The 27243-nt window shown below is 48.1% G+C and overlaps 2 protein-coding genes across 2 annotated transcripts in view; one reads left to right on the forward strand and one right to left on the reverse strand.

Moving 5' to 3' along the window:
* The window catches only part of LOC130490400 (integrin alpha-X-like), a 30775-nt gene extending 27302 nt beyond the window's left edge, over positions 1-3473 (forward strand). The window contains exons 26-30 of the mRNA XM_056864227.1: positions 407-481; positions 617-736; positions 2009-2107; positions 3164-3274; positions 3360-3473. Coding sequence (XP_056720205.1) covers positions 407-481; positions 617-736; positions 2009-2107; positions 3164-3274; positions 3360-3473 — 519 coding nt within the window. The remainder of the gene's footprint in view (positions 1-406; positions 482-616; positions 737-2008; positions 2108-3163; positions 3275-3359) is intronic.
* Positions 3474-6660: 3187 nt separating this feature from the next.
* On the reverse strand, positions 6661-24739 carry MMP25 (matrix metallopeptidase 25). Its single transcript, XM_056862995.1, has 10 exons — positions 24641-24739; positions 18008-18140; positions 16301-16445; positions 15133-15428; positions 14531-14704; positions 12589-12691; positions 11332-11414; positions 9732-9884; positions 8307-8567; positions 6661-6908 (listed from the first exon to the last, which is right to left on the reverse strand). The coding sequence occupies exons 1-10, from the start codon at positions 24737-24739 to the stop codon at positions 6661-6663; spliced, it is 1695 nt and encodes a 564-aa protein (XP_056718973.1).
* Between the last annotated feature and the right edge of the window lie 2504 nt (positions 24740-27243).

A 27243-nucleotide genomic window follows, 5' to 3' on the forward strand; every position in this document is an offset into this window, starting at 1 on the left:
TTTAAGAAAGGGGATCACCGCATTTGATCTGTTTGTACATAAGTGCTGTCAAGTTGCAGCTGACTTATGGTGACTCCAACAAAGGACAGTTCAGGGAAAGTGAGAAGTAAAGGTGGTATGCCATTGCCTTCCTCTGCAGAGCCTTCCTTGGTGGTCTCTAGGGTTGCCAGGTCCCATCTCCCCATCGCCACCGGCAGGGATGGGGGGCTGGCCTCCCATCCTAGTGCCTAGCTTCTGAGATCTGACAAGATCCAGCTATACCATGCCACCTTCCCTCCTTGTATGATCTGTGGGTGAACAGAAAGAAGGATTTGGGGTGTGTGTGTGAAGGGAGCTTGTGGGATGGAGGACCAAAATTCCCGTGCTCTGCGGGTAGGCGGAATGAGAATCCCATGTTGTCTTGTAGAGGAACCAGTTCGTATGCATTCATCCGCACACCTTCCAGATGGCAAATGTCAAGGACTCCAAAGAACCAGCCACGGTAAGGAAATGTAGCCACCTTTGTGGCAGGAAGTACCCGTTTCTACAAGATTCTCTCATGCCGAGGACTGTGATGCAGCTGCTTCTCTGAGGCAGCAAAGGCGCCTACAAATGCCATTCTTCTTCCTTTTGACAGAAAGGGTGTCTGGGAGCCTCTTTCTGCACCAGAGTTCGGTGTCTGATCGCCAATCTCTCCCAAGAGTCCATCCTGTTCAATTTTTCTGGGGAGTTTTACAGACCTCAAAACGATTCCAAGGTAGGTGGCACCCCCTTCAGGTGAAAAACGGTGCAGCAGACCAGTTGTGGAATCCTCTATAAAGAGTGGCGGAATACCTTTCAACAGGCTTAGTCGAAATACCACAAAATAGTGAACGAGTGTTTGAGTTCCCCAGAACACTTCATGTTTAGTAAAAACAAACAAAAGAAATCTTCCTCTCCAGAAGTCTGTCTTCTCTTTCCGTGCCATTCTTTGCAATGACTTGTTTTACATAGGTGATAGGGCTGCCTAGGGTTGCCAGCTCCGGGTTGGGAAATACCTGGAGATTTGGAGCCTGAGAAGAACAGGGTTTGGGGAGGAGAGGGACTTCAAAGGGGTATAATGCCATAGAACCCACTTTCCAAAAGCTGCCGTTTTCTCCAGGTGAACTGATCTCGGTCGCCCGGAGATCAGTTGTAATAGCAGGAGATCTCCAGCTACAACCTGGAGGCTGGCAACCCTAGGGCTGCAAGTGTAGTGTAGTGGTTAAGAGCTGCGGACTCTAATCTGGATGAACCAGGTGCTGTTCCCCACTCCTACACATGAAGCCTGCTGGGTGACCTTGGACTAGTCTCCGGACTCTCTCAGCCCATGTTAAGACAGGCAGTGGCAAACCACCCCTGAAGGTCTCTTGCCTTGAAAACCCTACAAGGTTGCCATAAGTCAGCTGTGACTTGATGGCACTTTCCACCCCCACTACCAATAGGGCTGCGCTGTACGGTAATGAAATGGTTCCGAAAGATGCTTTGAGGCAAGGAGAAGGATTGTAGACTTTACTACCCTGTGTTGTCTGGTGCTGTAAATACACTCCTTTTGTGTAATTTTGGCATCATTTAACATGCAGTGTTTAAATGGTTGTGCTTTTTTTATCATTATTTCAGCTCTGTATCAGATTTCCACTTCTTACATTTCTGCAGTCCAAACCCTATTGCATTGTTGGTTGGATGTCCCATCCCACTGATTGTATTGACTTACAGTGTGTAATCCGCCTTGAGTCTCCATGAGAAAGACAGACTATAATTAACATAAATAAATAAAATTGACTTCAAGCTTGTAGTTCTCAGCTTCATTTTTCTGCATCCTTTTCCCCTTACTATATCACTTTTCTATCAATTTCTTGTAAATATGGGACTGTGTGTTAAATTCAGCACATTTCCTTGATTCCCCCCTCCTTTGAATTGTCATGAGGACACACTGAAGACATTTGAACAGCAGATATCCCTTTTGTACCCTAGTGTATCTATCCACTTAATTTTCCTGTCAATCCTACAGCTGCGGTCCCAGACTCTCCGTCTTCGCAGTGAGGCTTCGGTGGGGATAGATGAGTCTAGATTTTTCCAGAATCAGCCAGAGGAATTTCGTTACAGCCAGGTAACTTGGAGGGCAGAATTTCTCCAGGGGATATGGTGCAAATCTCATCAGGGAAATACTGAAATTGTGCAGTGTAGCACAGAATGTGGTCTTCCTGTCACCCGGCTCCCTTACAGTTCATTTACAAAATTTATACTCTCCCTTTCTGCCCTCAGGGCCAATAGGGTGGCTGTATTTCTTTGATGTCCTGGAGCATCTGAAATAAGTACCTCTGAGTATATGCAGACTATTTTTTCCTTACTATTACCAGCTTTCCCAAATCTGGCATTAGGAAGAAGAGTTTCTGGGTCACTGATGGTAGAAAATCCAGTCAGGCTTGTGGCCCAGCATCTCCATTCTTAGAAATGGAATCCTGTGGTAAGAGTCTACTTCTCATAACAACATAAGAAAGGCCATGAAGGATCAGACCAAGGCCCATCAAGTCCAGTCTGTTCACATGGCAGCCAACTAGGGGCCTCCAGGAAGCCCACAAACAAGACTACTGCAGCAGCGTTATCCTGCCTGTGTTCAACAGCACCTCATATAGTAGGCCTGCTTCTCTGATCCTGGAGAGAACAGGTATGCATCATGACTGGTATTCATTTTGACTAGTAGCCATGGATAGCCCCATCCTCCATAAGAACATAAGAAAAGCCCTGCTGGATCAGACCAAGGTCCATCAAGTCCAACAGTCTTGTCACATGGTGGCCAACCAGGTGCCTCTAGGAAGCCCAACAAACAAGATGACTGCAGCAGCGTTATCCTGCCTGTGTTCCAAAGCACCTAATATAATAGGCATGCTTCTCTGATGCTGGAGAGAATAAGTATGCATCATGACTAGCATTCATTTTTACTAATAGCCATGGATAGCCCTCTCCTCCATGAACATGTCCACTCCCCTCTTCAAGCCTTCCAAGTTGGCAGCCTTCACCACATCCTGGGGGTAGGGAGTTCCACCATTCAACTAGGATCTCCTCACACAATGGACAGCCTAACATTCTGGTTATCCTGAGGGCTTAGAGAGGGCGGCAGCTGAGAGGCAAGGATGACTCCTCTGTCCCATTTCTCTTCTTACAGATCACCACAGAAGTTGAGATAATTTCGCCATTCAACCCCGTTCCCGTCATTGTTGGCAGCACCATTGGAGGCCTTGTGCTCTTAGCCGTTCTAGTGGTCGTCTTGTATAAGGTACAGCCCTCTCGTCTTCGCCACCCGGCAGACGCCCGTGGATCCCTTTCTGTCTTAATCCTGCCTGTCTCTCTCCCCTCCCCAGTTTGGATTCTTTAAGCGCAGCCGCATGTCCCAAGAAGGTGACACCACAGCAGGACAAGCTGTCCCTGCCGAACAAGCGGATCCATCAGCTCCCCAGGCATCGACTAACTCCTGAGTGGGGAAGGGGATGATGGAGTCAGGATTGGTCCAAGAGCCAGGATTCTTGGGTTTCTTGAGACAAGGATGGGGCAGTTGGATAAGAGCAAGGCAGACTGGAAGGAAAGACTCGTGAAAAAGTACCAGGATGGGGTGGGGTTGATAGAAGAGGGGAGGGGGCCTGGGGCCAACAGAATAATTTAATAAAGAGAGATTCTTGAGTTAAAAGTCAAATGTCTGTTTTCTATTTCCCTGGTGTTTTCTGAAATAAATCAGAGACACCAATCCTGTCTCCTTGTCCTGGAAAAAAAAACGCACGTGGTGTAGACCTACTTAGACTATACCACTTTCAATGGGAGGCAAAGTTTAGGGTTTGTTTGAAGGTTTTCTCAAGCCAGAAGTGTTCTGTCCTTTGAAAGAATGTGAGGGAGAGGTACACTAGATCACCTTACTAAGTTTTTTTCTCTCTCACTTACTAGCGAGGCTCGGGTTCAAAAGGAGCAACCCGGAGCTGGCATCCCTACTGCAGGATTTTGCTAGAAATTACTAAATTCATAAGGCCTGCATTGAGTGGAGGATCCTTGCAGGGGTTTGTTTCTTTTTTGACAGTGATTTGAAAGGCCCCGACCCAAACCAAGTGTCACATCCTGATGCCTCTAAAGCACAGCAGTGGAATTCCTTGCTGCACGCAACAGAAGTCAAGTGTTTTGCACCCATTTCTCACACTATGCAAAGAGATCTTGCCCCTGAGCGAAGGCAAAATGTCAGACTTTTTAATGGCCTTTTAGCGGATGGATTATCTGAATGCATGCGTGACCACGGGCATAAGGCTGATTGATTTCTGGCAGGGCAGCTGCTTTTTCTGTCTCTGGAATGGGAAAGGGGAGGGGGGGGTGGAGATAATGGATTAGTTGCCAGTGCCTGGAAGCATTTCGATCTCTTTGTATCAAGAAGTTTGGGCAGTGCAGTTTTAAAACAGAGGACGTTGTGCCATCGTGAATTGAGCAGCGGACTTCCATGAATTCAAAGGGATGTGATTCAGGGTTCTGTTGACATCTTCTTGTCATTTTAAAGTCCCTGCTCCACAAGATGGTTTTGCAAGCTTTGTGTATGCAGAGGTTCAAGAGGACTCGCTTCCTCTATCTGAAAGTATTTCCCAGTTTGATTCTCCTTAAAAGGTAGGGAAAGTTGGCATATAAAAACCAACCCTCTTCTTCTGTCTGCCCCTCCTTTCCAGGAAGAAGAGTTGGTTTTTATACCTCACTATTCTCTACAATTAAGGAGTCTCAAAGCGGCTTAGAATTGCCTTCCCTTTCCCTCCCCCCAAAGGCACCTTATGAGGTAGGTGGGGCTGAGAGAGTTCTGAGATAATGTGATTAGCCCAAGGCCACCCAGCAGGCTTCATGCGTAGAAGTGGGGAATTAAACCTGGTTCTTCAGATTAGTTTCTGCTCATATGGAGGAGTGGGGAATCAAACCCAGTTCTCCAGATTAGCGTCCGCTGCTCTTAACCACTATGCCAGACATGGCTTACTGGGGGAGCAGTGACTTTGCATACAGAAGCCCCAGGTTCAGTCCCTGGCAGATCCAGTAGCAAAGGGTTAGGAAAGAGCTGCCAATCAGAATGGATGCAGGGCTAGACAGACCAGTGGTTTGACTCAGAATAAGAAGTCAAAAAGACAGTTTCCATTTGGCTTTTATTATAAAAACTTCTGAGAGCAATACACCTGGTGATGAATCACCAGAAATTAACTGACCCCTCAAGCGTCTCATCTGCTTTTAGGATTACAGCTCTGAACGGGAGCTGCAGCTCCAGCCAAGATTCTCAAGTCACTGATTTGTGTTTGCCTCATATAGAAACACTGCCTGCACCCAAAACGAATGCACATAATTTCCACTGTAGGCATGTCAGGTTAGGGGAGTTGTGCTCGGATATACCCAGTCAGAATATATACCTGAAAAATACCTTATCGGTATGTTCGGTTATATCAGGAGCGGTATTCAGGATTCTCAGGAATATTGGTATCCGGGTCCTGCACATTTCTGGAAACATTCAGAAATATCCAGGGTGTGTATTTTAAGGGTGCTGGGCCTTCCCCTACCCTTAACAGGTTTCCTGGGCAACAGGAGTGTGGCTCGTGGCTGGTAAGAGTCTCAGCCAGTCCACGAAAGGAGGCTCACAGCTGCTGAAAATCTTAGTTGGCCTGACAGAGTGGCAGGTCTGGTTGGCTCCTTCTTCCTGACCTTCTTTGTGGGGGTGGGGGCCTTTTCCAGGGCCATTTTTCCTCCCAGTCTGCACCCCTGAAGAGGGGCTGTAGAATTAGACCCCTTTGTCTAATTCACTTAAAACTGGGGGGGGGGTCTTTAGCGGACAACACTGGCTCCCCTGCAATTTTGGTGTCATTTGGTTGAAAAACAGCCACTGCAGCCCCCCCTCCCATGTCCCCCATAGGGAATAATGGAACCTGAGTAATTATGGAATCCTGGAAAAACTTGAATACTGGGGACTCAAATAACACTGAATACCACTATTTACGCCCTATCCAAAAAACACCATGTATTTTTTCAGGTGTACGTCCCTTGTATCTGGGGAGTGGGGGTAAGCAAGTACCTTCTTCGGCAGAGTCCTTTTTGAGCAGAATAACTGAACCCCTCCCTGAAATCTTTATCTGTTTATAAGGAATAATTGTGTATTGGGGGGGGGGGCTGCAAAAGAATCACTAAGTCAATGATGCTAGCTGGCTAAAGTGACTTCTGGGTTTCATCTTGCCTTGAAATGACAGTAAGGAAGTGGGGGGGGGGAGAGCCAGTGGGCAGGAGAAATGAAACTGGGTGGGTTAGCTGGGTCAAGCAGGCTTTGGACGGAGCTGGAACTCAGCCTTGTGATGTATGAAATAATAATAAAAAAGAAAATCACCTCTGAGCATCCTCAAAGTACCCTTCCTTTCACCCTTGAGAAATCACGGGCCGCGTTTGCCCACCATGGAGGCTGAGGCTCCGGCATCTTTCCCTTTAGGAAATGAAGCATGGAGCCCAAGGGAGGACACGTCCAAAGGATCCAAGTAGATCAGAGGTGGGATTCAAGAGAGCACCATCAAAAGGGTGGGGATGTTCTCAGGAGACTCACAATCTCCCCCCCGCCCACACACACCATTTGATCTCCTCCTCAAGGATGTAAAGTACATTGTTTTGGTGCCCGGTAAAGGGTCAACACAGGGCCCAGATCAGAGCCAGGATCCAGGCCGAGAGGGGCGCCAGCTTCACTGCAGACCCGTGACAGATGCACATCCCCTTTTCTCCGCCCGTTCCGTGCCTGGGGGCTGGTGGAGAGGAAGTGGGGGGGCCCTGGCAATACATCCAGTCTCGGGAGGTGGAGCGGGGGTAGCCGGTGTCTGACTGCACGTTGCCTCCAGAAAACCCCCAGTATTGGGCCCCCTTGAAGAAATACGTGTTGCCTGCAAAGGAGGAGAAAGAGGACTTGGGTTGGAATAGATTTTGCAAGGGTTGAGAGAAAACATCAGATTGCCTATGGCCAGCAGATCGGGGAGACTTCTGTGCCTGACTCTCTTCCATTCAACCATTTTGCACTAACTGGGGAACTGCCAGCAGCAGGGAAATGGGGACCTTCCTTGCTTAGTGGTGGAAAGTGCTGCCAGGTTGCAGCTGCTTTACGGACACCCCACAGGGTTTGAACGCTAGAGACAATCAGAGGTGGTTTGCCATTGCCGGCCTCTCTGTGTAGCAACCCTGGACTTCCTCGGTGATCTCCCATCCAAGAACTAACCAGGGCTGACCCTGCTTAGCTTCCAAGATCTGACGAGATCGGGCTAGCCTGAGCCATCTAGGTCAGGACACCTGCTTTACAACAAGCACTCCCCCACCCCAACAAAGGACTTTGCAGCAGATCTCCCTCAGCAACTGTTGTGTATGTATTTAGTAGGGTAGTAAGCAAGGGGAGATTTAGGAGCTTGAGTTCCGCACGAAGGATCCTAAACCCTGCTCGCCCTATTGGCTAAGCCAACGGATCCTATTGGCCATGAGCCAGCATGTCCCATTGGTCACCGAGAGGGTATTCCCCCCATCATGGATCGGGGGGGGGGGGGGAGTGGCCGCAGGCGGCCAGGGGAGCATATAAGCAGGGCACGTTCTGTGCTGAAATCAAATAAAGCTGTGTTGTTGAACTCCGTCTCTGATCTTGTGAATCCTTCCCACGCGGACTTAACAGCAACCATATTTTTTCCCCTTGTGGCTGCTGATTAGTTGTCAAATTCCCCTCCTGCTGCAGTTGTTTCAGTCGTTGGTACAAGACTTCTTGTTTGGACTGGCTTTTTAAGTGAATGGCTGGCCCATAGTCACTTTCCTAGTTACCTGTAGCGAGTCTGAGTTAACTACAGAGGAAGAGGCAATGACATTTTTGAAACGAGTTTTTTTTTTTAAATTTCTGTGGATGATAGAGTCAGACAGGCCAATTACCTTGTGGTCGCCTACCTTTTGTGAACTCATTTGCAAAGTGGAGCAACAATGTATTGTCAGATTAGTATTTGCAGCCAGGAGGGCTAGACAGTTGTCTTCGGCTTCAAAGTTAAGAATTCTGCATCAGAACCTGAGTTCTTCAGTGGTGACCAAGATATGTAGACTGTGTTGCATAATTATCCTGCAACATTTTATTTTATTTTGGGTTTTAATTGAAAAAGCTTTTAATGATTATCGCAAGCCGCCTTGAACCACGAGGAAGGGTGGGTTATAAATGTTCAAATAAATAAATAAGCTAACTTGTGGAGCTACAGGCCACAAAAAGGCAAGAAAATTTGTTCCACGCTCTCTGCAGGGAGTACATTTCTTCCAAAACCTACCGTCATTCCAGCGAGTGACATCATCCAGATCCATGGGTACCCCTTCCCAAAGATTGACAGGCTTGGGGTACCCCGGTTCCACGCGTCCCAGCTGATCATCATAGCGCCAGTACCGATTCTTTTCTAAGAGGTATGTCTTGCCATTGTGAGGCCACACAAATGCAGCACCCACAACGGTGTTGGCAGGAAGGCCAAGATCGGATATAGGACGGGGGTAGCCCGGATTGACCCGAGTCTCATGGAAGACCCAGTAGTATGATCCTGAAAAGGCAGGGAAATAAAGAAGAGTTGGTTTTCATATGCTGACTTTCTCTGCTACTTAAGGGAGAATCCAACCGGCTTACAATCGCCTTCCCCTCCCCACAACAGACACCCTGTGAGCTAGGTGAGGCTGAGAGAGCTGTGACTAGCCCAAGGTCACCCCGCTGGCTTCGTGCGTAGGAGTGGGGAAACCGACCCGGTTCACCAGATTAGCCTCCGCCGCTCATGTGGAGGAGTCGGGAATCAAACCCGGTTCTCCAGATCAGAGAAAATGGCAGTTTGGCAATTGGACTCTATGGCATTGAAGTCCCTCCCCTCCCTAAACCCCGCCCTCCTCAGGCTCTGCCCCAAAAACCTCCCGCCGGTTGCGAAGAGGGACCTGGCAACCCTAATGCAGTTGGTTGCACTGGATTGCATGTACCATCCCTTTATAGACTGGTTTTTAAAGATTTAAGGGCACCTGGATGTTCATGGTTGCATAAAAAGCCAGAAAACATGGCTCCCCCGACTCTCTTCTCTCTGGAACCCTGGCTTTTCATTCCCCCCGCCCCACTCTTCTTTACTATTCCTTTATTTTCTTCATTCCATTCTTTATGCTCGTGGATCAACAGGTCATGAGCAAAAAATTCAATACATTCCATAATATATAAATAACCAAAAAATACAAAAATATAATATCTAAACAGTACAGTTAAAAGGGAGGTATCGTTAAAAACCATAGATAAAACTTTTGCCACGGCGAGGGTTACATTTGAATCAGTATCAGCCAATAACTTTGCAACTATATCTTGCTTTAGGGCAGGTCCCCACCTCTGAATGTATATTGTGATCCATTTGTCTCTGGCGAGATCATGCTTTTTGCAATCTACAAACGGCGTCCAGACTCCCTGATCTACAATCACAAAGTCGCTCGGAAAAGGGGACCCTTGAAAACCTGCCTGCTAACTCCCCCAATGGCAGTGCATTTAATCTGGCCTTGGAGAAAAGCACTCTGTATTTGGGAACAGATAAAAATTTAAAATAAGCAGGTAGAATCTTTGGAATGGGGAGGCCCAGATGGTACAAAGAGCAAACCCTGCGCGCTCTCTTCTTTAACATTCAGCTGTCCTGTCGTTCCAAAGAGGCCTCGAGCCCCACCACTCAATGCCCCACTGCTTCACTCACCGATAAAGAATACAATTTGGCTGTCGTTCATGCGTTCATACACCGCGTCGATGGCCTTGAGATCGTGGGGTAGGCCGTTCCAGAACCGTAGCGTCTGCGCCGGCTCCAGAGAAACCAGGTTGCGGCTGGGCTGCATCCTCCAGAAATGTTTTTCTTCGAAAAGTTAGGCAGGGCCGTTAATGAGGTCAGAAACCCAACATCTGCCCCACCCTTTCTAAACCCACAACTTTCAAGCCTTTCAAAATCAACAGTTTTAACAGAAAGAATGCCACGCCAAAGATGATGAACAGTCACTGATCAGAGAGTTGTCACGTTGAACTAGGGAATGAATTGTACTAATTCTAATAGAACAGGAGCTGAATAAGAATTCCTCCTGCTCCCCACATTAGCAGGAAAATTATCGTGCTGGACTTGTCCTCTACAGTTGAGGAGGACACCATTGCCCTGTGAGTTCGGCAAGACCAAGAAGAACACACCCAACTATCTCTAACAACCTTGGTAAACAGTAGGGGTTACCGCACTTGTATTCCCAGCGATTTATTAAGAGTTTGAAAATGTTATAAAAAATACTGTTCGCACTTTGATTGGCCCCTTTAGCTGTGAAGACGTCTTCCAACCATTTATAAGCCGTGGTATCCAAAAACCCTCTTAAAGAGATGTTTTTTATAACATTTTCAAACTCTTAATTCATCGCTGGGAATACAAAGTGCGGTAACCCCCTGAAACGAATACAAAAGATCACAATGGGTTAGTCTGTCACTAGCAGTAGAAAAGAGCAAGAGTCCAGCAGCGCCTTAAAGGGGGTTACCGCACTTTGTATTCCCAGCGATGTTTTAAAAGTTTGAAAATGTTGTAAAAAACATCGCTTTAAAAGGGTTTTTGGATACCATGGCTTATAAATGGTTGGAAGACGTCTTCACAGCTAAAGGGGCCAAAGAAAGTGCGAACAGTATTTTTTATAACGTTTTCAAACTCTTAATACTTCGGTGGGAATACATAGAAAGTGCGAACAGTATTTTTTATAACATTTTCAAACTCTTAATACATCGCTGGGAATACAAGTGCAATAAAAGCCAAAGTCTGACAAAATTTCTGGCAGGGTGTGAGCTTTCATATCCTAGCTGTATCGCAAAAGTGAGCCGTGGCTCACGACAGCTCATACCCTGCCAGAAATTTTGTCAGACTTTAAGGTGCTACTGGACTCTTGCTCTTTTCTAATACAAAAGAGTTACGCCACCCTGTTAAGAGGATGTACCTAGGGTTGCCAGCCTCCAGGTGGTGGTTGGAGATCTGTTATTACAACTGATCTCCGGGTGACAGAGATCAGTTCCCCTGGAGAAAATGTCCGATTTGGCAATTGGACTAGGGTTGCCAACCTCCAGGTAGATCTCCCGCTATTACAACTGATCTCCAGCCGGTAGAGATCAGTCCCCCTGAAGAAAATGTCTGCTTTGGCAATTGGACTCTATGGCATAGAAGTCCCTCCCCTCCCCAAACCCCGCCCTCCTCAGGCTCCACCCCCAAAATCTCCAGGTATTTCCCAACCCGGAGCTTGCAACTCCGCCCACCATGCCTGCTAGTCTGGAAAAGGCATTCTTACGCTTAAAGAAGAACATTTCCCCACGGATATTGGCGATGGCATCAAAATGGGCCTTGCAACGGTCAGGGGATCGTGAGCGTGGGCTGAAAGGAAGAGAGAAGAGTGTTGAGGGCTTGTTGCAGTTAAAACTTGGAAGCCGTGAACCTCCCTGTGGGTCTTCTAGCCCCAGTACAGTTGGCAGCAATTCTTGAGGCTCAACAACAGGAAAGGGCCAGTGCTTAGTTTTCTAGTCCTCCTGTCAGCTAGGTCTGGGGCCGGTTCCAAGTTTTGGAGGGCCCTGGGCAGTCAGTACCCAGGGGTAGGGTTGCCACCCTCCAGGTTGTAGCTGGAGATCTCCTGCTATTACAACTGATCTCCAGCTGACAGATCAGTTCCCCAGGAGAAAAAGTCTGCTTTGGCAATTGGACTCTATGGCATTGAAGTCCCTCCCCAAACCCTGCCCTCCTCAGGCACTGCCTCAAAAATCTCCAGGTATTTCCCAACCCGAAGCTGGCAACCCTAAGTCCCTCCCCAAACCCCACCCTCCTCCGGTTCTACCCCTAAAATCACCAGGTATTTCCCCAACCCAGAGCTGGCAACCCTACCCAGGCTCTCTCTCATCTGCCCACCACCAGGCCCCCGCTGACATCTCCTTTCCCTCCCACCCACCTGCCTTAGTGTCCTTCTTCCGTCGGCAAACCTTCCCACATGCCCTTTCTCCAATGGCACTGGGTAGCATGGGGCTGCCCACGGTTGCTACATAGAGGCAGAGGCAGACAATGGCAAACCGCCTCTGTTTGACTCTTCCCTTGAAAACCCTACGGGATCACCATAAGTTGAATGCGATTTGGCTGCACTTCCTAGCTCCATTGCACTACCAAAATCTTTTGTGATTTTAGTGTGTGTGTGTGTGTTTTAAATGCAGAGACCCCCCTCATAACCGGAGTCCCTAAACTGTAGTGTCCTTAGCTTGTGCACTAATCCAACTCTCCTTTGGAGCGGTGGGCTCTTGATTGCAAGCCGGTTTGAATCTCGCTTAAATGGTAGAGAAAGTCGGCATATAAAAATCAACTCTTCTTCTTCCTTAGCCAGATGCTCTGACCCGGGACTCAGAATCTCACCAGCTTCACTACCAATGAACTGATGTAGCTTTCCTAGTTTGGAAAGGTCTGGTCTAGATCTTGCTCCAATTTTGGCTCTGCGCTTGGCATGACATCCCCGGTAAGCAATGAGGGAGGAAAGAATGAGAAGGGTTACCAGCTAGTAGGCCACACTCACTGTTGTGTAGGCTGATACGGTGGTAGATCAGGGATGGGGGGCGCTGTAGGGACCGGTAACGCCGGGCTGTCGTCGCCTGGACGGGAACCAGGTTGGCGCTTACCTACAGGGAAGGAGCAGGTCAAAAGACACAGAGGAGCCCACTCCTACCCAAGCCCAAAGGAAATACATAAATAAGAGAAACAATATATGTCTGTGTGGAAGACTGCAAGAACCAAGAAATTCAGATTGAGGGACTCTCTCTTTTTGTGGGGCAATCAATTTTGTTTCTGATTCTATGACAGGAAGCGACAGGAGGTGCTTTAAAAATAGTAAATAGTGAAAAGAGAAAGTAGAAAACACATGGGCGAAAAGAGGAAGACCCTAAAGGAGGTGACACGCTGCTCAGGCATACTTGCTCTTTACAATGTTCTGGTGTGCTTTAAAACAGGCAGGTTTGTGGGCCAATAATCCCCTCCCCATTGAAATGCATCAAAAGTAGGGTTGCCAGGTCCCTCTTTGCCACCTGCAGGAGGTTTTTTTGGGTGGAGCCTGAGGAGGGGGGGTTTGGGGAGTGGAGAGACTTCAATGCCATAGAGTCCAATTGCCAAAGGGGCCATTTTCTCCAGGTGAACTGATCTCTAACGGCTGGAGATCAGCTGTAATAGCGGGAGATCTGCAGCTAGTACCTGGAAGTTGTTTGTAGAAAATAGAGTACCCACTCAATTGCTAAACAAATCCACAAGATTCACACTTAAATCCAAAACAAATCACAAGGTTTTATATATTGTGCAAATATAACAAATCACGTAAACTTACAAGTGCAACCTAACACTATATACAATAGTCTAATCTCTGCTTGGAGAGACAGGAGCAGTTGAAACTGACATGTGAAAATGGATGAGAGACTGTGAAAGTAACTCTTTGTAACTTGAAGGACATTTTGTTATTAAGACGAACCTTGGGCTGAAGAAGCCCACTTTGTGTGGTGAAAACGCCCGCAATCCGGAAAGGCGTTGCCGTTTGTGCCCCGCACCTCTGCACTTCACGCACCGTGCCCGCATCGCCTTTTCTTGTTTAATACATTGTTGTATGTAATGCAGAATAATCTTTGTGCTTAAAGGAGGCTTTCAAGCCACTGCTAATTGCTTTGTATTTTTGTAAATATGAACATCTTCCTCTGTTTATGAGGCTGTTAGACTATTGTATATAGTGTTAGGTTGCACTTGTATGTTTATGTGATTTGTTACATTCGCACATTATATAAAACCTTGTGATTTGTTCTGGATTTAAGTGTGAATTTTGTGGATTTGTTTAGCAATTGAGTGGGTACTCTGTTTTCTACAACTAACTAGTACCACTAATATAATTTTTGTTTAAGTACCTGGAGGTTGGCAACCCTAATCAAAAGCCACCTCCTCTTTTGTTGCTGTTCTTGAAGCGATTTCACATTTTAGCTAACTGCCTTTGACTGTATTTGTATAATTTGCCAACCTCCAGGTGGGGCCTAGAGATCTCCAGAAATTATAACTGATCTCCAGTAAATAGAGATCAGTTCACCTGGAGAAAAAGGCTGTTTTGGAGGTTGGGCTGTATGGCATTACCTTGCTGAGCTCCCTGATCGCCCCAAACCCCACCTTCCTCAGGCTTCACCCCCAAAATCTCCAGGGATTTCCCAACCCAGAGTTGGCAACTGTCATTGTACAGTTCCCTGCTTGCAAACTGATGGGGTTGCTTTATTTGATTAAAGGAAGGAAGAGAAAAAAGGTACTACTAAGCAGACTTTGTTTATGGGGTGGTTTGCCAGTGCTTTCCCCAGTCACCTTCCCTTTACCCCCAGCAAGCTGCATACTCAGGTTGCAAACCAGGTTGCAAATGTGGGAAGAAGAAAGAAGACTAAGTCAGAAAGGAAGGTGACAAATACTGAAGAGTCTGCTTTCTTGAGAGTATGTGAACCGCTCACCATAGATTTGTTCAATCCCCATGGTGTCATCTAGAGGAAGCCGATACTGGTGGGGTAGTCCAACGGGGCCTTGGTAGTAGGGGATCATGATGGACTCCTTGGCCGAAGAGTGAGCCAGCCCCAGGGCGTGACCAAACTCATGCACTGCAACAGCAAAGAGATCAGTGCCACGATCTAACAGCGGAAGAGAGAGAGAGAGAGAGAATTTTACCTGTGGCAGCTTTCTTCCCAAAGAACATAAGAAAAGCTGTGCTGGATCAGACCAAGGTCCATCAGGTCCAGCAGCCTGTTCACACATTGGCCAACCAGGTGCCTCCAGGAAGCCCACAAACAAGACAACTGCAGCAGCACCATCCTGCCTGTGTTCCACAGCACTTAAGAATAGGCATGCTTCTCTGATCCTGGAGAGAATAGGTACGCATCATGACTAGTATCCATTTTGACTTGTAGCCATGAGTAGCCCTCTTCTCCGTGACCATGTCTACTCCTTTCTTAAAGCCTTCCAAGTTGGCAGCCCTCACCACATCTTGGGGCAGGGAGTCCCACAATTTAACTATGCCACGGTGCATTCCCTCAGAGAAGGTCTGTAGTTCTGAGCAAACCTGGTGCTGTGTTCTCCGGGTCGTAGATCCATGTCTCTTCGTCATCAAAATGGGTATCGCCAGCAATTGGGTGTTCACCGGGGAAAAAGGCGTGGGCCAGGGTGCCTCCGGGCCCATCAAAGGGGTATCCGTCTTCATGGTAGGAACGGCTGAAATCCACGAGGATGTCAGCATCTCCGGAGTGCACTTCACGGAAGGTCAAGGCTGAGCTGTTGCTCCAGGCCCGCAAGGCATAGAAAAGAAGGTTCCGGATGTGATCGTGCGGCAGATTGGAGGAGAGGGGGAAGGAACGGACACTGCAGAGGGAAAACAAAATGAGGGGAATAAGGGAAACGAAGGGTGTTCATGACAGTACCATAAACGAACACTTTGACAGAGTGAGGAAAAACGTGGGACCAATAAAATCAGAAATGTGGTGGAATGGGAGCAGTCAGGAAGAACTTTCTAACAGAGCGGTTCCTCAGTGGAACTGGCTTCCTCGGGAGGTGGTGGGCTCTCCTTCCCAGGAGGTTTTTAAGCAGAGGCTAGATGGCCATCTGTCAACAATGCTGATTTTATGAACTTAGGCAGATCATGACAGGGAGGGCATCTTGGCCATCTTCTGGGTACGGAGTAGGGGTCACTGGGGGTGTTTGGGGAAGGCAGTTGTGAAATTCCTGCACTGTGCAGGGGGTTGGACTAGATGACCCTGGTGGTCCCTTCCAACTCTATGATTCTAGTTAGAGTGAGGAAAAATAGGAATTCGAGTAAAACAGACCATAAGGAGAGGCTGAGATGATAACTCAATGCAATGAGATGATTATTAACCACAGGAGGACACAATGACAGGAAATTAAATGTATGAAGGGAAAAGCTGATATTGCATAGATTGGGAAAAACACAGAAAAACAAGACAGCTCACTGCTTTACACACTGAACCTTACTCGCTGGATGAGTAGGGTTGCCAACCTCCAACTGGAGATCTCCTGCTATTACAACTGATCTCCAGCCAATAGAGATCAGTTCACCTGGAGAAAATGGCTGCTTTGGCCATTGGACTCTATGGCATTGAAGTCCCTCCCCTCCCCAAAGCCCTCCCTCCTCAGGCTCCGCCCCCAAAACCTCCTGCTGGTGGTGAAGAGGGACCTGGCAACCCTATGGATGAGGGGGGTGGATGGGGCAGACTTACTGCCATGTTAAGTCCTTCTTGTTCCAGATGGTGTCGCTGAGAGCATAACGTCTCCTCCTGCGCCGGCGACGCATCAACTCAGAAGTACCAATAATGTCCGGGAGGGAGCAACGGGGCCGGTTCATCATCTCCAGCGTCTGTGGGTCTGCAAAGGAGGTAAACGCAGAGACTGTTCTGGGCGGCCATTTCATCCAGGGGAACTGACCTCTGTCACCTGGAGATCAGTTGTAATAGCGGGAGATCTCCAGCCACCACCTGGAGGCTGGCAACCCTTACTTGGCTCAGCAACTTTCTTGATTCCTCATCCCTAGAGGAGTGCAGACTGGTTTCAGTTGTGTATGTGTGTTAAGTGCCGTCAAGTCACTTCCGACTCATGGAGACCCTATGAATGAAAGTCCTCCAAAATGTCCTATCTTTGACAGCCTTGCTCAGGTCTTGCAAATTGAGGGCCGTGGCTTCCTTTATAGAGTCCATCCATCTCTTGTTGGGTCTTCCTCTTTTCCTGCTGCCCTCAACGTTTCCTAGCATGACTGTCTTTTCCAGTGACTACGGTTTCGGTTACTTAGGCCCGTTTCACAGATTTTCACTTTTACAGACGGTGTCATGACCACAGGAGATGGGGCTTATGCAGATGTGGGTTGGGGGGGACTAACCTGAGGATTCCCACCTGCACCAAACCTATTTGTTGGCCAATCCAAGGGAAGAAAAACTAAAAGTACACCAAACGATAAGGGCCAAGACCTCTGATATTAGTGGTGGAAAATGCCATTGAGTTGCAGTTGATTTATGGTAACCCCGTAAGGTTTTCAAGGCAAGAGACAAACAGAGGTAGTTGGCCATTGCCTGCCTCTGCATAGCAACCCTGGACTTCCTTGGTGGGCTCCCATCTAAGTAAGGAGCCCCGTGGCACAGAGTGGTAAGCTGCAGTACTGCAGTCAAAAGCTCTGCTCACGACCTGAGTTCGATCCCGGCGGAAGTCAGTTTCAGGTAGCCGGCTCAAGGCTGACTCAGCCTTCCATCCTTCCGAGGTCGGTAAAAGGAGTACTCTGCTTGCTGGGGATAAGGTGTAGATGATGGGGGAAGGCACTGGCAAACCACCCCATAAACATAGTCCGCCTAGTAAACATCAGGATGTGATGTCACCCCATGGGTCAGTAATGACCTGGTGCTTGCACGAGGGACTACCTTTACCTTTTTACCTCCCATCCAAGTACTAACCCAACTCAGTTCTTAGAGCCAGCAATCAGAAACACTGAAAAGGGGAGCCACTTTCTTAATTATTTTACTTGTTTGTTTGTTTGTTTGTTGGACTTTTATCCCACCCTCATCCCGGGCCCAACCCAGGCTCAGGGCAGCTACCGACCAATATTAACACACAATACAGTAATAGTAAAATATAATTCAGTAAATACACAGTTAAAATTCTGAACACATCATCTTACAAAATCAAGTAAGCATCAAATATCAAAGATGGCACTCATTACTAATAGCCAAAGTCGCACGGGGCCACCAGGTCAGCAGGTAGAATAGTTGTTAACCAGTTGCCAAAGAAAAAAAGGAGTATCCGAAGGCTGAGGTCTGATGCAAAAGACCTTCTAGAAAAATGGTGGGTTTAGTATATGTGTTACCAAACCCAAATACCTCAACCCCACCATCATTTCCCTCAGAGAGCATGGATATCCAGATGCCCACTTCTGCCAAACGTACCCAGCTTTCCAGTCATAGGAACTCCAGCAAATCTTTGCATTGTTCTGATTGCATTTGCCAGTTCTTCTTGTGTTTGGAGACGGGCAGCCATGGGGTCTGGCGGAGGGAGATAGCCATAGCGGGTCAACCATTCCTGTCAAACATAACCAAGGGTGGGTTTATTGGCGAAAAGATGGACCCCTACACATGTATTAACAGGGCCATATATTAACAGAGCCAGTGTGGTGTAGTGGTGAAGAGCGGTGGGCTCTGATCTGGGGAACCGGGTTCGATTCCCCACCCCTCCACATGAGCAGCGGCTGCTAATCTGGTGAACCGGGTTGGTTTCCCCACTCCTACACGTGAAGCCATCTGGGTGACCTTGGGCTAGTCACAGCTCTCTTAGAGCTCTCTCAGCCTCACCTACCTCACAGGGTGTCTGTTGCGGGGAGAGGAAGGGAAGGAGATTGTAAGACGGTTTGATTCTCCTTATAAGGTAGAGAAAGTCGGCGTATAAAAACCAACTCTTCCTTTTCTCCTAACCACAACCAAAGAGTACAGAAAACATGGGGGGTTGTAGATGGGGGTGCTTCTAATTTATTTGTTGGACCCCCCCCCCCCAGCATTCTCATAAGAAGGGGATTGCCCGCTTCCCTTTCAGCTTCTGTGAACTGTTCGGCTGCTTTCCGGTGATGCGTTAGGGGAAAAGGAACATGAGAGCGTAACTAAGCCGAAAGAGGGACCTTTCTGAAAGCTGAAAAAGCTAGGTCTAACTGCAGGACTCTTGAGGGTTGGTTTCCATGGAACGACAACCATACACACAAGTAAGGGCTTTCCCACAAAACCAAAAAGATGTGAACCACTGTGGCTGGCAATTGTGACAATTTCCTCTCAGAAAGCAAAGTCATTTGGAAGTCTCAACCTTACATGGGCAATGACAAATGGCAAGAGAACGTCGCCGGCAAGAAACAATTGGGAGGCAATGCCACAGCGATTCTTGTAGCATGTATTTATTCAAAGCATTTGCCTCTTGAGCACTTCATTTGTAATTCCTGAGGTGGCCTATCAATAGGGGACAAACAGCCCATTCTTGAGGCACGCCGGCGGGTGCGCCCAAACCCCTTAGGAGGCCGACTATGGCCCCAGCACTGGCGCGCAGGCCTGGGCGCCAGTCCCCAGCCGCCGCCGCAGCAGTGCTGGGCCCGGACGCCGCCACAACCCCCGCCGGCCTCCAGCCTCCGGCACAGGCCGCAGCGGCGAGCAGGGAGGTGTTCCCGGGGCGTTCTGGCCTCAGCCGCGGGGTGGGTTTGACGTTAGTCGGCCTCCCGAGCACTTTTGGCTCGGGAACGCCCCTTTTTATTTTTGTAAATATACGCCAGCTTTTAGCTGGGTTTTTGGCGCCAGGCAGAAGTTTTGGCAGTGCCGAAACCTCTTTAGGAGGCAACCCCGCTGGTTTGCCTCCTAAGCCCGGCGCAGACATTCTGCTCAGGAATGCGCTGAAAGTGTGTGTGTAAAGTGCCGTAAAATCGCAGCCGACTTATGGCAACCCAGTAGGGTTTTCAAGGCAAGAGACCAACAGAGGTGGTTTGCCATTGCCTTCCTCTGCATAGTGACCCCGGTATTCCTTGGTGGTCTCCCGTCCAAGTACTAACCAGGGCCGACCCTGCTCAGCTTCTAAGATCTGATGAGATCAGGCTAGCCTGGGCCATCCAGGTCAGGGTAAGAGACAAAGTAGTCTCCCATTAGCACAATAAAAACTCTCCCCATAACATCAACGCACAGTAATACAACCAGCAATAAAAACAGCAGCAACAAAACGTTAAAACTGGCTGCCTGACAGAGCAGAAAAATAGTTTTACAGTGCTATCCTAAGCAGAGCTACATGTTTCTAAGACTTCGGTGGACTTTGAAGGGTGTAACTCTGTTTAGGATTGCATTGTTACTGTAGTAATAAGATGAACCAACAGAAAAGCAAAATCAGCATAAGAATCATGTCCGAGTGCAGAACAGGATGTAAAACTCATAAAAAGAGAAAGTAGCCCAGTCTTCTGGGAAAGCTTCTTGTATTGGGGAAATGCCAGGAGGAAGGAATAGATCTGTGGGATCCGACTTCCTCCACCCGCACGCAACCCACAACTCTAGCTGGGTAAAAGGCAAGTATTTTTTGGACGATTGGGGAATCAAACCCGGTTCTCCAGATCACAGTCCACCGCACCAAACCACCGCTCTTAACCACTACACCACACTGTAACAATTAGAGAGCTGGGCTAGGACTGGGGAGAATTTGGTTCAGCTGTAACACTCCCTGGGTACCCACAAACCAGACACACTGTCTCTCACTGCCTCTCAGAGCCAGCGTGGTGTAGTGGTTAAGAGCAGTGGTGTGGAGCGGAAGAGCCTGATCTGGAGAACCGGGTTTGATTCCCCATTCCTCCACATGAGCGGTGGAGGCTAATCTGGTGAACTGGGTTGGTTTCCCCATTCGTACACATGAAGCCAGCTGGGTGACCTTGGGCTAGTCACACTCTCTCAGTCCCACCTACCTCACAGGGTGTCTGTTGTGGGGAGAGGAAGGGAAGGTGATTGTAAGCTGGTTTGAGTGTCCCTTAAGTGGTAGAGAAAGTCGGCATATAAAAACCAACTCTTCTTCTTCTTCTAATCCTACTCCCAGGGACACTGTGAGGGATTTTCCTTTGAAGGCAAGACGGTACAAAAAATATGACAAATCATGTCTTGGAGGTTCACAAGACAGGTTGGAAAGAGGCGGGATTGTTATTGTCCTTCGATGGATTGCTAAAGCTTTAAGTTGGTGTTGGCTCTGTGTGAAGATCCCCTACCACAAATGTGATCCATTAACATCCCCTCCAGGTAATCCCTGAACTTTCTTGCAGCAGTTTGATTCTCGGCTTCTATCTAGACCCTGGCTATTGCATTTCATCTGTTATTAACCTGTAGGTGATTGAGATTTGTACATGGGATCCTGGCATCAACATCTCCTGTGTGGAGAAGGTCCCAGGTTCAATCCCTGGCTTTTCCAATTAAAAAAACCAAACAAAAAAAAACCCAAAAAAGAATTGCACATGGTGCGAGAGGCTTCTGTTTGAGCTGCTGCTGGTCAGAACAGGCAGTATAGGGTCAGGGGGTCTGACTCTCATTATAAAGTAGGGTTGCCAGGTCCTTCTTCGCCATTGGCGGGAGGTTTTAGGGGTGGAGCCTGAGAAGGGTAGGGTTTGGGGAGGAGAAGGACTTCAATGGCATAGAGTCCAATTGCCAAAGCGGCCATTTTCTCCAGGCGAACTGATCTCTATCGGCTGGAGATCAGTTGTAATAGCAGGAGATCTCCAGCTAGTACCTGGAGGTTGGCAACCCTATTATGCAGCTTCTTCATATGTCCCGGGTGGGGCTACAGTAAAGGCCATGGCAGGAGAGTTTACTAGAAGGGGGAAACTCCCAGCAACGTCCTCTCAAGGGAAGGGCTTGCTGCAGCGAGATTCAGACATTCCCAATTCATCGCAGCCCCTTACCCTGTTCAAAGACTCCTTTGTTTCAGTCCACGGAGGCAACAGAGGAATCCGAGAGCCGCCCCCTGGTTTCTCTGGACCCCCATGACCTCCCCACAACAACAACCCTTTTTGCCTCTGTTTCCGGGATGGCCATTCTCTCTCAGTCCTATATATATATATATATATGTATATATTATACATGCTCACCCGCCTCTGCAGTTTCCAGATGGACAGGGTGAGGGCCGATCTATTTTAGAAAGGCCAAAAGATGCTAGTGGAAATTATTTTCCAGAGGAAGCATTAAAAAAAAAGTTGTCAATGGATCATTGCTTTGAGAGTTTTGCCAGGCTAGATCCTGAGATCTAGTAGATGAGAGGTATCTCCCCCCCTTCCCCCAGAATAGAGAGGTGAGCACAGGAAACCAGACGCTGGGAGACAGAAGTAGTTTCCTGCCAGTCTTTTTTATCAATCATTTATAATAAAGCACTTTTGAAACATACCAAAAACCATCCTGAAATATTCATTGAATTTTGTCTCACTGAAAATAACTTTGAAGGAGCTGGTCTGTATGTTTCTGGAGAGGGAACTGATGCAGAAGGAGAAAAGGAAGCTGGAGAAGGCAGAAGGCCATCGAATCTGGGCTGGTGCCCAACGGTACGCCGTTTACTCCCATCCATTAATCCTGACCACAAGTGGCAAGCCGGTGAGCTGCAAAATTGAGGTGCCTGCTGAACAGTAGCAGACAATTTAAGCAAGTGAGCCAAACTGCACATTATAGGCGGTAGACCTCTGAATACCAGTGTGAGGGGGCAACATCTGGAGAACGCCAGGGAGGGCAGGGTTTGGGGAAGGGAGGGACTTCAGCAGGGTATAATGCCATAGAGTCCACCTTCCATAGTGGCCATATTTTCCACTGATCTCTGTCGCCTGGAGATCAGTTGTAATGGTGAGGGATCTGCAGCCACCACCTGGAGGCTGGCAACCCTAAAGCTAAATAAGGAAACAGACCATCACTAGAGCAGCAATGATTTGCTTAAGCAAACAAACTTTTTGACTAAATTAAAAAAATAAAATAAATTGGTAGCCATGTGAGTTCATAGGAAAATCCAAAAATTAAATGCATGTAATATATTTTGTTGACCAACCAAAATAGCACAACACACTGGGATGGAGCCATCCAGCATTGCTGCTGCGGGAAACAGAAGGAGGGGTCCTCTCTGACCACCAAAAAAGGTAACATTGGGGACTATGGGAACTTTGTAGTCAAAAGCCATGTGGGACAATGTAGGGTTGCATCTCCGGCTTGGGAAATACCTGGAGTTTTTTGGGGGTGGAGCCTGAGGAGGGCGGGGTTTGGAGAAGGGAGGGGCTTAAATGCCATAGAGTCCAATTGGCAAAGCGGCCATTTTCTCCAGGTGAACTGGTCTGTATCAGCTGGAGATCAGTTTTATTAGGAGATCTCCAGCTAGTACCTGGAGGTTGGCAACCCTAGCTGTAGGAACTGGGTGGGACTGAGTGAAACAACTGACCAGATCAACCCCCCTTGTGCAAGCTTTCAGGTTCTTCAGAAATTACACAACACATTGAGCAGTCTTAAGAGTTCTCCAGAACGCTTCATTGAACCAGACATCTACCTGATGAAGCGTTCTTAATGGGTTTGATCTGATCAGGTTTTTTCCAATCAATCTCACCTTAATGAGTTATTGTGTGCGTAAAGTGCCGTCAAATCATAGCGGACTTATGGCAACCCAGTAGGGTTTTCAAGGCAAGAGACTAACAGAGGTGATTTGCCATTGCCTTCCTCTGCATAGCGGCCCTGGTATTCCTTGGTGGTCTCCCATCCAAGTACGAACTAGGGGTGACCCTGCTCAGCTTCTGAGATCTGATAAGATCAGGGCTAGCCTAGGCCATCTAGGTCAGGGCAATGAATTATTACGTGGCCTTAATAAGTTATTACATAGATTTTGGTTTTGGCCAACCTTTTTGAATTACATCAAAATCCTCACGTGGTACCTTTGACTGTCTGCTAGCATAGAAAGGGTCCTGCAGCCAACTTTTTTGAAAGTTGGTTTGAGGAAGGGTATCACTTGGTTTGTTTTGTGTGTTTCTCTTTCAGAAATCCTGGCAGTATGGAGCAAAAAATCGGGCCATGGGAGCAGAGAGCATTGCAAAGAAAAGTGATGTTCCATTTCAGCCACAGATACCCCTTGCCTTTATTAATTAGATTTCTACAAAGGCAAGGGTCTGAGATGATCAACGCTACATGATCGCAGTGGGAAATCTTATGACAACGCAATCTCAGTTACTACAATCTCAGTTTCTTAGAGGCAGAGAGTACGAATTTGCATATACCGCAAAGCAAAAGTATAACTTCTGTCCTCATCCCAAACCTACTTTGCATAGTCAGAAAGATCTTCTAGGTCCCCAAATACATTTCTCTCAAGCCTAAAGTGGTTTTAAAAGGTGACTAAAAAGTAGGGTTAGATCCATCCAATTGTAAACGACAGGGAGTGGATCTCTTTACTCTCCTCTGAATGACAGGGAGAAGCAGAAATGGAAGACATATGTTTCCTTGGGTATAGACCCAGGGGAAAAATGGGAACTGATTGAAAAGTAGGAAGAGGCCATTTATCTTTAGGTGAAGGGTGGTGGTGGTAAGGAAACAGGCGTTAAAGGGATCAATTCTTTTCCATCTGCAGGCGGTTTGTAACATGAAACCCTAAGGAGACAGATCAATTCCCCACTCTGACATCCTTCCTTTTTGGGCAAGAAACAAAAGACAGTAGCTGCAAAACCCCTATCGCCAGAGAACCCAGGAGTTCTGCACCCCTCTGATTCCATCCCACTAGACTTTTGTATGACTTTCCAAGAGTCTTTGCCTAGTCCAGCTTCCCTGCTCCTCCATGCCGGTCCCTTTGCACCCCATTTCCCTCTCAGGGGCTCCTGGCTTACATACCACCCTTGAACCCCAGTTCCCCCCTACAGAATCCAGCTAACTCAGCTCCTCCTCTCCCCCTACTTTCCTAATATTGGATCTTTTGATCCTCCTAGAAAACTCAGGGGTCCTGCCTCCCAAATCCCTTTAACCTGACTCAGTGGATTCACCCCCCTCCCCAAACACATTTTTTCCCCTGGTGCATCCTGAACTCACCACCCCCTTGCTGATCTCGTGGCCATTGGTTGATCTTCCTCTGGCCTGGGGGATGCTCCAGAGAAAGAGAGAAACCAGGAGCTCAGTCAGCAGTAGCATCTTGGCTGGGCTAAGATTCTAAGTGATGCCTCTGGCAGCAGCCCTGCCTCTATATAGCAGCTCCTCCTCCCTTCTTCCTGTCTCACTTCTCTCTCTACTCCAGCTGGGTCAATCCATAGAGTAACTCAGAAACATCAGGCTTCCTCGAGGGGAAAGGGATCCATAGGGTAAAAGAGAGAGAAAGGGAGAGGCCGGGAAGTCTCTGACCTCCTGGAGTGCCGGAGGGGCAAAGCTGACGGCGAGCCGGACTGCTGGGTTCGATCTGAAACCAAAATCCACGCAATACCTTTTCTCACGACCCACCGAAAGAACATAACGCGTCATGCCTGCTCTCGAGTTCTCTGTCATGCTGGATGGTTAAAAAGGGGAGTGTGAGACGAACACATCTTTCAGGCCATGGTATGAAGGTATTGAGAGCTGAGTGGAAGCTAGAGAACAAGGTTGCTAATTTTGGGGGTGGGGGGCGCAAAAGAAAATTCAATTGGTGACGATTGGCAAAAAACAGCCTGTTGGATTTCTGCCTGCTGAGCATCTGCTAACTGTGAATGGGGAAGAAGGACAGCAATCCCATTGCAACCTCAGTCCTTAAGCACTGCCAAAGCCTAAGATATTTCTCCCTTGCCCTGCTCTTTCCCTTCTGAGCTAACATCCACCTGGATGCAGAGTTTGGGAGAACGCCCCTGTCCTTTAGTTTAGGTTCGACTTAATAAAGGGTATTACATTATTTTTACTTTTGGATTTTACTAAAGCATAGGGTTGCCAACCACCAGGTACTCCTGCTATTGCAACTGATCTCCAGCCAATAGAGATCAGTTCCCCGGGAGAAAATGGCCGCTTTGGCAATTGGACTCTATGGCATTGAAGTCCCTCTCTTCCCCATACCCCGCCCTCCTCAGGCTCTGCTCCAAAAACCTCCTGTTGGTTGCAAAGAGGGACCTGGGAACCCTACTAAAGCAGCGTCTCTTTTGTTGCTTTGGCTCTACCTCTGTGTTGGTTACTGAGCCAGTGTGGTGTGGTAGTTAAGGTGTCGGACTAGGACCTGGGAAACCCAGGTTCAAATCCCCACTTGCGCCGTGGAAGTTTGCTGGTGACCTTGGGCCAGTCAGTCACACTCTCTCAGCCTCGACTCTGGCTAGTATTTGGCGGGAGACCTCCAAGGAATACCAGGATCTCTACGCAGAGGCAGGCAATGGCAAACCAAAACAGTCTCTTTCCTTTAAAACCCTACGGGTTTGCCATAAGTCAGCTGTGACTTGACGGCATATATATATGGCAAACAGAAGCTAGGACATCTGGGTTCCTTCTGCAGCTTGGGGTGGGGTAAGATGTTGTTGGGGAAGGAGGGCGTTGTCCAAAAGAGGCCAGACCAACTGAGTCAACCCCCCACCAAGTTTCTCCTTCCTGCAGCCCAATTAACTTCGCTTCCTTTTGTAGAGGAAATTAACCTGCGTCCTCTTTGATCACCCTCCTTTGCTTACCTCCCTTTCAATCCCCATGTTTAATTTCCCTCTTCACACTTGGCCACCTCCTGGTGAGGCCGAGAGTGGGAGGAAGCTGGCAGTTTAAACCCAGCTGAGGAATTCCTTTTCGGGCCCAGGGGCTGGATCTTTGCACCAACCGTCACACCCACCCAACATTAAAACGTATGTTTTGGTACTTAGTAAAAGGATCTTGGCATATCAGCTGGCCGCTCCTTGAAACATCTCCCCATATTAGGGTTGCCAACTCCAGGTTGGGAAATACCTGGGGATTTGGGGGGGGTGGAGCCTGAGGAGGGCGGCATTTGGGGAGGGGAGGGACTTCAGTTCCATAGAGTCCAACTGCCAAAGCGGCTGTTTTCGCCAGGTGAATTGAACCGTTCTCTATCAGCTGGAGATCAGCTGTAAAAGCGGGAGATCTCCAGCTAGTACCTAGAGGTTGGCAACCCTACACAGAGTGGTCAGCTGCAGTGCTGCAGTCCAAGCTCTGCTCACCACCTGAATTCGATTGTGACTGAATTCGGTTTCAGGAAGCCGGCTCAAGGTTGACTCAGCCTTCCTTCCGAGGTTGGTGAAATGAGTGCCCAGCTTCCTGGGGGTAAAGTGTAGATGACTGGGGAAGATCAGGTGTGACAGCAGGAGATCGCCAGCTAGTACCTGGAGGTTGGCAACCCTACCCCATATCCACTTTTCTGTTGCTTGTAACTTTAAATATAAATACATCACCTATGGAAGTACACCCTGTGCATCTGATGAAGTGAGCTCTGGAATACATGTTGGCCTTTTATGCATGGCTGTTTCCCTCGCGGTTACCCCTCTGTACACGATGACTTTGCCCGTGTTTTCAGGGACCTGTTTTATCATGATTTTGAAAACGTGGGCAAAACACGCAGAGATGATGGGGGAGAGTGAGGTGACCTCTGACAGTCAGAAACGGCATGCATAATCAAAACCAAGACCCGAAGTTGTTGGAGGGGTGAACGCGAGGAAAACAGCCAAGCATAAAAGGTCATTGTTAGTCTTAAA

The sequence above is a fragment of the Euleptes europaea genome, chromosome 18 (genome assembly GCF_029931775.1).
Source record: "Euleptes europaea isolate rEulEur1 chromosome 18, rEulEur1.hap1, whole genome shotgun sequence".
Lineage (NCBI taxonomy): Eukaryota > Metazoa > Chordata > Lepidosauria > Squamata > Sphaerodactylidae > Euleptes > Euleptes europaea.